The 11,865-nt window shown below is 37.2% G+C and overlaps 1 protein-coding gene across 1 annotated transcript; it reads left to right on the top strand.

Moving 5' to 3' along the window:
• Positions 1-1,991: 1,991 nt before the first annotated feature.
• On the top strand, positions 1,992-2,519 carry LOC149230295 (uncharacterized). Its single transcript, XM_089381266.1, has one exon. It carries the CDS (start codon positions 1,992-1,994, stop codon positions 2,517-2,519), a length of 528 nt encoding a protein of 175 aa, XP_089237392.1.
• Positions 2,520-11,865: the final 9,346 nt, after the last annotated feature.

Genomic DNA, 11,865 nt, shown 5'->3' with positions numbered 1-11,865 from the left:
CAGCATCCGTTGATCAGCGCTCTCCGCAGATCAGTTCTCCCGGGATTCCGTTTCAACTGAAGAGTAGTTACGCTGGCCCGTCGTGGAATAGCACTGCGGTTTCTCCCTCTAGCAGTCGTGGATGGCGCTCCTCGTGCAGAAAACCAGCGGGTGTCGCTCCTACCGTGTCCTCGGATGGATTTAACTTTAATTCGTTTGGTAAGAAATCAAGGTTTGAGCTGAATTATTTTCAGTCTTTTAACAATAATATCGTTAACAACGTGTTAGTCAATTATAATGACACCGTTGTTAATAATGATGAATTTTATAATCGTTACAATATTTTCATTAGTAACCATTATAGTAATGATACTAATATTACGTATACGAATAATTTGAATAGGTGTAAGGCTAATAATTATAATGTTATTAATAATAAGAATTTATGTAATGATGATCTCATACTGCTGGATGGCAGTATCCATGATTCTACTGCTTTCGCACGCATTTTATCTCTTTTTTCCAAGGCCACGGGTATGGAAGTAAACGCTGCAAAATCCACTATCACTCTGACAGGTACTTCTGTAAATGAATCTCACATTGCTAGAATGGCTTTCCCTTTCAATACTCAGCCATTGGATCGGGGGCTCAAATACTTGGGATATTGGCTTAAGCCGACCTGTCAAAAGATTGCGGATTGGGTCTGGTTAGTATCAAAGATTGAGAAGAGGCTGTCTTGCTGGAGCCACAGATACCTCTCCAGGGCGGGAAGATTAATCCTCATTAAATCTGTCCTCGAAGTTACCCCTGTATTCTGGATGGCCATGGCATGGATCCCCCGCAACATTCTAGCAAAACTGCAGCAACTCTGTAATAGATATCTTTGGGCTGGGAGTCAAGATAAACGTACATTTGCTTGGATTGGATGGCACAAGATTGCTATTCCAAAAAAATGGGGCGGCTGGGGATTAAAGGAGCTCTCGTCTTTTGCCATGGCTCTTGCTGCAAAAATGGGATGGGCACTTCTAACCTCTCATAGTCTATGGGCCTCGATCTCTTATCATAAATACATTTGGCCTATTTCCAAACTAGATTGGGCTCGACTACCAAATTGGAATAAATCTGGCATATCCTCGGTTTGGAAGGCTCTACTCCACTCTCTTCCCCTCATCAGAGATAACTTGGTATGGAGAATTAAGGCTGGAAACAGAATCAGAATTGGACTAGACCCCTGGTCCGGATGTGGTGGTCATCACTTGCTTCCACAAGAACTCATCGACTATCTCTCGACCCTCGACATTAAGGTCTTAGCCCAGATCGCGGATCCGGAACATTCTGATATGTTTCGGCAGGCATGGAAAACCGCGAATCAATTGAACATCCCTCTGAGATGGCATGAGACGTGGGACAACTACAGAGAGGCATTATTGGAAGCACATATTCATATCACAGAGGGCTCGGATGAACTCATGTGGCACATAGCAGATCACGGTGTATATACACCCAAGGAAGGTTACTTACACCTTATTGAGGGCAAAAAACCACCCGACTGCGCTGGTTGGTGGCAGCTCATTTGGAAATTATCCGCATCTCCTAGATCTAGACTGTTCTCATGGTGCATATTGCGGCGCAAAGTCCCCACGGGTGACCAGCTCATGAAACGGGGGTTTCATGGCCCCAGCTGGTGCGTAATGTGTAACGCTGAATCTGAAACCATTGACCATTTATTCTTACAGTGTAGAGCGACCAGATCCGTTTGGAGCAACATTAAAGCGCACATTCAATTTGCAGGCGATTGGAATGGTCAGGATGTGATTCATGCTTGGACGGAATGGACTAAGATTAATGGTGGGACGAAACTGATAAACCTGCCTATCATTATAAATTGGGCTTTATGGAAATCCCGCAACTCCTGCATTTTCGAAAACAAGCCCATTCATTGACCCTTGTTGGAAGCTCACATCATAGCTGCGTTTTCTGAACTGCCCGATCCACCTCCTCAGCGACACCGTATGCCTGGACCACCTCCTACCATAGACTCCACAATACCCTGGGCTTTCTTTGATGGTGCGGCAAACTCAAACAGCTGTGGTGGAGGGTTTATTATCCACATAAATGAACATCATCAGTATAGTATCAAAGCTGGGCTTGGGGCAGGGACAAACAACTTTGCAGAGCTCATCACCCTACGCCACCTTCTCCATTTCGCCCTGAGACACCACTGCACAAATATCAACATTTATGGGGACTCACAGCTCATCATCAGTTGGATAAATGGCAATGCATTGTGTCACATGCACACACTCAGCACTATCTTACAAGATGCACTTGAACTTAAAACAGCATTTAACCATATATCCATCTCTCACATATACAGGGAGCATAACAGGAGTGCCGACAAGCTTTCCAAGGAGGCGGCGTTGATGGACAGCGGCACATGGGAAATCAAAGAGAAAAAAGATCTACAAGTGCAGTCTTTTTACCATCGGCCTTATATAGATCCAGAGTATCCAACTCTGGATCAGCGGGCAGCATCATAGTTACTTTTTTTTTTTTGTATAGACAGCATACAGACATAGACTGATATTTTTTTGTAAATTTTTGATGAAAACTCACTGATAGTATACAGATATGCAGACCCTGCGTGGTAGTGCAACTGAATGGTACTGAACATCATGATAAACTGACTCTCATGTAATTACTGATAATCAATGAAATATACTGATTTTTCCAGGGGAAAAAAAAGAATTTATGTAAAAATAATATTAAGCATAAGAATAATAACAAGATTTTGAATAAAATTTCGGGTAATATTAAGGTTGATTTTTGTGACATTAATAATAATACTTTATTGCCTAAGGACAAAGATTCTTCTAATAATAGCATTGATGGTGATATTAGTATTGATGACCTTAACAATGAGAATTTGGTTGTGAATAAGGTTCACTCTCCCCCTTCTTCCCTGAATAAAAGAGTGGTTAACCTCTCTAGCTTTTCTTTTTCCCCTTCTGTTTTTAGTCTTTTAGGCGAAGGTTTAAACTTTACCCTTGCCCCTAGAAGAATCTCGGTGGATGACATTATTTGCGACGTGGAATACGGGATTAGGGATCTTCCGGACAATATCAAGGACACTATTAGGCAGGATTGTGCTGTTGTCCTAAGGAAGGCTAAGCCCCCTCGGAAGAACCTCAGCAAGGAGGAATTCTCTGCCCTTAAGTCTTTAAATCAGAACCAAGACATTGTCATTCTGAAGGCTGACAAAGGAGGGGCCACGGTCATCCTTAACAAGGATGATTACCGGAAGAAGATGTTAGATCATCTTTACAATAGTGGCAGTTATAAAAAGCTGCCCAAGAACCCTCTTAAGAAAGTTTCTAGGACTATTGCTCTCGCCATCAAGTCCAATAGTGCGGTGAGCTCTCTAAGCCACAAATTCATTGAGAGTAGTCCCCTTACTCCTAGGATCTATGGTTACCTAAGATTCACAAAGAAGGGGTCCCTCTGAGGCCTATCATCAATACCATTGGTGGTCCGACCTACCTTCTAGCTAAGTTCCTCGCCCTGAAACTTAAGCCCCTGGTTGGCCGCACTGAGTCCTTTGTGAAAGACTCTGCATCCTTCATTAATGAGCTTAAGGATATTAAGCTTGACCCTAAGGACATCCTGGTCAGCTTTGATGTGGTCTCCCTTTATACCTGCATCCCTATAAAGGAGGCCATGGAAGTGATCTATCGCCTAACGGACCCCGATACTGCGCATCTGGTGGAGATCTGTCTCACTTCCACTTTCTTCTGTTTCGAGGGTGAGTTCTTTGAACAGACTTGTGGTGTTGCCATGGGCTCCCCCCTTTCCCCCATTGTCGCTAATCTCTTTATGGAAGATTTCGAAGCCAAAGCTCTAGCCTCGGCTCGTCTCCTTCCTAAGCTTTAGAGGAGGTTTGTTGATGACACTAATGTCATCTGGTCCCATGGCCTCGAGGAGCTGGATCGCTTCTTCAATCACCTCAACGGTCAGTCCTCTGCCATTAAGTTCACCATGGAAAAAGAGGTCAATGGTTGCCTCCCTTTCCTGGATATTATTATCTCTAAGAATATGGATGGCTCTCTCTCCCACTCAGTATTCCGTAAGAAAACGCATACTGAGCTGTATCTTCATGCCGATTCCCATCATTTCCCTGCTCAAAATATGGGTGTTCTTAACACCCTTGCTACTCGTGCCCTGAGGATTTCTGATAATAAGAGCTTTGATAAGGAGAGATCCCATCTCCTTAATGTCTTTGTGGAGAATGGCTACAGTAGGCGCCTTGGTCAGAAGGCTTTCCTTAAAGCCTATAAAAATGCGATGATTAATAAAGAACCGAAGGAGCGCCGACTAGGGGTCCATCTTCCCTATGTTCAAGGAACCACAGACAGAATTGCTCGGATCCTTAAGAGGTATGATATCCCCTCTACCTTTAGGACCCTCAACACCATTCGTAAGTCCCTCCGATCAGTAAAAGATCCTGTTGACCCTATGGACATGAAGGGTGTCTGCCTGATCCCTTGCTCTTGTGGAACCCCCTATATCGGGGAAACAGGACGCTCCATCCATCAGAGGATAAGCGAACATGCAGCTGACTTAAGACATGGGAGAACCAAGTCTTCAACGTTAGCAAAGCATGTGGAAAAGACCAAGCACCAGGTTTGTATTGAGGAGGCCAAGGTTGTTGCTAAGATTGCTCATTTCCATCATCGTAAATTCAGGGAAGCTATTGAGATTGAAAGAAGGCCTAACAATCTCAATAGAGATGACGGCTGGAAAATCAGTAGCTGTTGGATCCCTGCCTTGTCGTCTTAGTTTTCTGTGTTCCCTAGAGCCTTCCTTCCTCCTGGGGTTGATATGTTTTGCTCTATGGTCGCTTTTGGTTTCTTTCTTGTCCCTTCCCCCTTTTTTGTCGTTCTCTATTGTTTTTATTTATTTATTTGTATACCCTATATTTACGTGCATTTATTATTATTATTTATTTATTTATCTATTTATTTATTTATTTATTTATTTATTTTTAATTGATTAATTAATTAATTTGTTAATTTATTTATTTTATTTTATTTTATTTATATATATATATATATATATATATATATATATATATAGATATATATTTCAACAATCTTTTACCTAACTTTATCTAAATAACCTAAGATTATTAATATTTTTATATACATACATATATATATACATATATACATATACATACATATATATATATATATATATATATATATATATATATATATATATATATATAGTGATATATACCTATGTTCAAAAGGGTTTTTCATTGTAAATTTCCACACAGAGGAAGAAAGGGATAGTATCATCAAGGAGGGGCCTTGGTTTTGGGGTAATGCAGGCCTCTTTGTTACCCCTTGGTTTGCTGATTTTGATGCAAACACTATGAAAATCACAACAACGCCTGTTTGGGTGAGGCTTAACAACCTCCCATTACATTTCTGGCATCATACTGTACTATCTGCTATTGGGGATTCCTTGGGGAAATTCCTAAAAATTGACGAAGACAGATATAGCAGAGGGATTTTCACCTTTGCCAGAATTTGCGTTGAAGTAGACTTGAGTCAGGGGCTGCCAGATAAAATTTCATTAAACTTTAACAACACGGAGTGGATACAACCCCTCGACTATGAAAACACTGCATTCAGATGCCGCAGCTGTCGGCAAACAGGACACCTCCAAAATTCTTGCCCACTGGCCAGAAAGAATCCAAAAGGAAACAAGAAACAGCAAAAAAAGCCAAATGGGTGGCAGAATACAGAACCGCTGGAAGAAGAGAACATTCAGACAGAGCACACAGTAAACCAAGAGGAACCAGATATAAATATGGAACAGAACGGCACACAGGAAAAAAAAGCACCAGACCCACAAATGGAGGATCATCCTCAGCAGCAGAAAATTCCACAGCTGGAAGTTAGTGGCAACAAAAGAACTCATGGATCTGAAGGATCAGATTCCGACAAAGAACCTCCAGTGAACACACAAGAATACCAACAGGCCATCATTGTTCCCCCTTCTGACTCTCAGGGTTGGCGTAGGGTGGAGAAGAAGAAGGGCAGAAAAGTATAGGCTTGATGTAGCTGTAAACATATTTTTTTTTTTTTTAGTGTTTATTTTTCCTTTTCATGGACAGCTATCTGCATATGCTCTAAGCATCTACAAAATGTAATTTATTTCAATATGAATATAAATTACGACTTTTTCTACGGGAAAAAAAAAATAATATATATATATATATATATATATATATATATATATATATATATATATATATATATATATATATATATATATAGATTAATAAATAATTTAGATAAATAAACTAAATAATTTATCTATATATCTTACCTAATTCAACTTTTTTCCATAAATAATAATAATAATAATATTGAACCACACTGGTTGGTTCGAAACGTGTCGACAAATGGTATTTCATGTGATTTTCGTCAAAAAATCTCTTGTAAACTTAATAATATTAAATTAATAATAATATTTTCACTTCTAATATTAATAATATATTATTATCAAGGCTATTTTACCAATATAATATTAATTATAAATAATTATTTAGATTATCAAATCAAATAATTTACCTTTTCTAACTAACCATTTAATAAAAAAATTTAACCTCAACTATATGATATATATATTTTATAATAATCAATGAATAATTTATTAATTTAATATATATCTATCTATCTATATATATATATATATATATAAATTAATAATTTAGTTAAATAAACTAAATAATTTATCTATATATCTTACCCAATTTAACTTATTTCCATAGATAATATTAATAATAATAATAATATTAATATTGTCTGGATATCTTCGGCAAAATCACATAATCAATCTTTTGTCGACGCGTTTCGAACCAACCAGTGTGGTTCATCGTCAGGACAAGTTGAAGAACTGATCAGGCTAAGCTTGATTAAATAGAGTGTGCAGAGACTCCAACGGCTATATTGCAACGGCTAATTTTGACCTGAGGATCAAAGTCAAACCCTTGATTTCAATTAATAGAAGCATATAATTAATTATTATTAGTTAATTGAGTAATAAATAGTAACCGAAAGATAGTAACCGAATTAATGTTGGAGACCCCCTGCTGGTTAACGGTTCTGTCGTTTGCAATAACCCGAATTTCCTTATTAATCCTTACGGTAGTATGAACAATAACAATTTTGATTATAAGGCTGCGGTGTGTAAGTGTCAGATTAACGTTGGAGACCCCCAGCCGGTTAACGATTCCGATAATTCGAATTTCCATAATAAACCATACGGTATTATAAATCATGAAAATTACAATAATAACGATGCAATATGTAAGTGTAACATTATTAATAATCCGATAAATAATGGAGGGGTTATTGATTTAGGTGTTAACGTTAATATGAATATTAAAAATATACAGTATGGTAACATTATCGATGGTGGTTATGATAATAAAGCTGCATTATATAATGGTAATGATATAAATAAGAATTGTAATATTATAAATAATAAAGACATTATCGATGGTGATTATGATAATAAAGATGCATTATATAATGGTAATGATATAAATAAGAATTGTAATATTATAAATAATAAAGATATTATCGATGGTGATTATGATAATAAAGCTGCATTATATAATGGTAATGATATAAATAAGAATTGTAATATTATAAATAATAAAGAGAATCCGAGGTGTAATTTTAATAAGGGATTTAATAATAGTAGTGGTCCTTACATAAATAATAAAAAGAATCTGAGGTGTAATTTTAATAAGGGATTTAATAATAGTGGTGGTCCTTTTAATAAAGTATTAGATGGTATTAATCGTAAAGGTGATATTAAGGGTGTGACGGTGGGTGGGTCGGGTTCCTTCCCTCAGGACAATAAGGTGGTTAATTTGTCAAGTTTTTCTTTCCAGCCCGCGGTTTTTAGTCTCTTAAGGAAAGGTCTGAATTTTGCCTTAGCTCCCAGAAAAATCCCGGTTGAAGACATCATTTGTGATGTTGAGTATGGCATTAAGAACCTTCCTGATAAGATTAAAGACACAATTAGGCAGGATTGCGCCGTTGCCCTGAGGAAGGCTAAACCTCCCCGGAGCAATATTAGCAAGGCTGAGTTCGAGGCTCTGAAGAGCTTGAACGAAAATCGGGACGTTGTGGTTCTGAAAGCAGATAAAGGTGGGGCTGCCGTTATCCTGGATAGAAAAGATTACAGATCTAAGATGCTGGACCATCTGTGTAATAGTGGGAGTTATAAGAAGCTTTCGAAAAATCCCCTCAAAAAGGTTTCCAGAGCGGTCGCTCTTGCGATCAAGTCGTGCAATTCCACGATTCCTCTAGCCCAGAAACTTATTGAGGGTAACCCCATCACTCCTAGGATTTATGGTCTTCCTAAAATCCATAAGGATGGGGTCCCCCTGAGACCCATTGTCAATACCATTGGTGGTCCGACTTACCTCCTAGCCAAGTTCCTCGCCGCAAAGTTGAGACCCTTGGTTGGGCAGACTGAGTCCTTTGTCAAAGACTCAGCTTCTTTTATTGAGGATCTTAAGAAAATTAAGCTTGAGCCCGAGGACATTCTGGTAAGTTTCGACGTGGTCTCGCTTTATACTTGTATTCCTATCAATGAGGCCATGAAGGTAATTAATAAGCTAACTGACCCGGATACGGCTAAGTTGGTTGAGCTTTGCCTTACCTCCACCTTTTTCAGCTTCGAGGGAGAATTCTATGAGCAGACTTGCGGAGTTGCCATGGGCTCCCCCTTGTCCCCTGTCGTCGCTAATCTCTTCATGGAGGATTTTGAGTCTAAGGCTTTGGCCTCCTCCCGGCTCTTACCGAAGCTTTGGAAAAGATTTGTTGATGACACTGGTGTTGTCTGGTCCCATGGTCCTGATGAGCTGGAGCGTTTCTTTAGTCACCTCAATAACCAGTCCACCGCCATTAAATTCACGATGGAAAAAGAAGATAATGGTTGTCTTCCGTTCTTGGATGTTCTCATCTCTAAGAAGGTGGATGGTTCCTTTTCTCATCAGGTGTTTAGAAAGAAGACGCATACTGAACAATATCTGCATGCGTCTTCGCATCATTTCCCCGCTCAGAAGTTAGGGGTTCTTAGCACGCTTGCCACGCGTGCTGTAAGAATTTCGGATGAGGAGAGCCTGGAAGCGGAGAAGGCTCATCTCCTTGGTGTTTTCGAGAAGAATGGTTACAATAGGCACCTAGGTCGAAAAGCCTTCCTCAGGGCCAAAAAGGAGCCTTCAATCCGAAGAGTCCCTAAAGACCATATCATGGGTGTGAACCTTCCTTACATCCAAGGGACCACAGATAGGATTGCGAGGGTTCTAAGAAGGTACGATGTGCCTGCTACTTTTAGACCTCTCCGAACGATCCGTAGCTCCCTCAGGTCTGTGAAAGACCCTATTGACCCTAAGGACATGAAGGGCGTATATGTCATTCCATGTTCATGTGGGACCCCTTATATTGGTGAAACTGGTCGCTCTATCAATCAACGTATTAGCGAGCATTCAGCTGACTTAAGACATGGTAGAACCAAGTCCTCTGCCCTAGCTGAACATGCGGGGAAGACTATGCATCATGTGTGTATAGAGGATGCTCAAGTCATTGCCAAAGTTGCGCAGTTTCACCATCGCAAATTTAGAGAGGCCCTGGAAATTGAGAAAAGGCCGAACAATCTTAATAGGGATGATGGCTGGAAGATTAGCAGTTGCTGGGTCCCAGCCTTGTCTTCCTAGCCTCCTCTTTCCCCTTTGGTTAGGTCTTAGGGTTTCTATCTTCCCTCTCCTCAATTTATGTTCTTGGCGGGTGTGTCTTGGATTGCAGGAGGAGTAATTTGGTTTTAGTAGTTTCGGGCCAATTATGGCTTTTATCCTATCCGAGGGGGTTGTTTAAATTTTGATCAGATTCCTTGCTTTGTTTTTTAACCTAGTTATTTCCTTTAACTGAATTCATATGTATTTAATTAAAATAAACCTTGTAAGTAAATAATTTTAGTAATAAATATTGATTGTTTAATGGATATAAATTACTAGGTTAGATTAACATGTATTTTAATTATGGTATTTACTTAACTAGAATACTATTTATAAGATAAAAATTATTAAGTAAATATAGAAGTTTTAAATTTAGAGGAGATCTAGTTCACCTTTGGACCCTGAATTTTAATAATTATTACACAGTTACCTATTGTAACTATATTATAAGAATATTTGTAATTTAATACTATTTATTATATCTAAATAATAATAAATTTAGGTTATTTGAAGATTTAATTTATTAATGACCTTTATATTTAATTTACCTTATTTATTAATGACCAATAATTCTAGTTCACCTTTGGACCCCTTGGGTTTAAATAGTTATTATTAAATTAATACACACTTACCGATTGTAACTAATTTCTAGGAATAATAGTAATTTAATACGATTTAATTATATTTAAATAATTTGGGGATAATATTAAATATAGGTTATTTAATAAATATGATGATATAATGACCATTATATTTATTACTCAATTAACTAATAATAATTAATTATATGCTTCTATTAATAGAAATCAAGGGTTTGACTTTGATCCTCAGGTCAAAATTAGCCGTTGCAATATAGCCGTTGGAGTCTCTGCACACTCTATTTAATCAAGCTTAGCCTGATCAGTTCTTCAACTTGTCCTGACGATGAACCACACTGGTTGGTTCGAAACGCGTCGACAAAAGATTGATTATGTGATTTTGCCGAAGATATCCAGACAATGTTATGGATCACAGAAGTCTAAATTCCTTAATATTAATATTAATATTAATATTAATAAATTAATAATAATATTTTCCCTACTGATATTAATAATATAGTATTATCAAAGCTATTTTACTAATATAATATTGATTATATTTAATATATAACTTAATTAAACAAAAATTACTTATATTATTAAATTAAATAATTTACCTTTTCTAACCAATTTTAACCTTAACTATATGATATATATATTTTATATCAACAATAATCAATGGATAATTTAAATAAATAAGCGAATTATCTTCTTAAACTAACCACTAATAATATTTTATTTATTTTGGATCCTAACTTGTATTATTAACCTAATATTATAACTTTAATATATATATATATTAATAAATTAATTAATTAATTTTTATAACTAACCAGTAAAAATATTTTATGTATTAATATTAAAAAATAATAATAATATTAAATTAATGAATAGTATTTGACCTATGGACCGTAGGTCAAAATTAGTCGTTGGTCGATTTAGCCGTTGGAGTCTCTGCTCAGACTATTTAACATGCTAAGCTGGATCTGTTTCTTCAACTTGTCCTGACGATGAACCACACTGGTTGGTTCGAAATGCGTTGACAAAGGTCTTTCCTCATGTGATTTTCGCCGAAGTTCTGCTTACAACTATTATGGATCACAGAAGCCTCAATTCAATTAATATTATATTTTCTGCTGCAAATGTCTATAGAGTCTTCCCAGAAACTGATCAAAAAATTAGGTAGATGCGTTGGAAGGACTAAATAATTTTGAATGAATAATCATTTAACATAAATGATATATTAGGTTGCATAAATATATAACTTAGAAGCATGAACTAAAGAAGAAATCTCAATGAGATTGATATATTCTTAATTGAGTTGAATGAGGCTAGGAATAACTTTGACTAGAGGGTCTTAAAAATGGCATAATTTTGTTTTGGTTGGATAGATTTAGAACTGAAAATCAGTAGTTTTCCTGCTTGCATAACTTGGGAAGATTTTTGTATCTCAAGTCTCAACCTTATTGAATAGTATGATTT

The sequence above is a fragment of the Pinus tabuliformis genome, chromosome J (genome assembly GCF_031772625.1).
Source record: "Pinus tabuliformis cultivar Carrire ecotype Pingquan chromosome J, CPIR1, whole genome shotgun sequence".
Taxonomy (NCBI): Eukaryota; Viridiplantae; Streptophyta; class Pinopsida; order Pinales; family Pinaceae; genus Pinus; species Pinus tabuliformis.
Note: the sequence above shows the minus strand (reverse complement) of the source record. Positions and strands in the feature narration are given on the sequence as shown.

Excerpts from the sequence above, each read along its gene's own strand:
- LOC149230295 (XM_089381266.1), top strand. The coding sequence starts at position 1,992 with ATGCCTGGACCACCTCCTACCATAGACTCCACAATACCCTGGGCTTTC.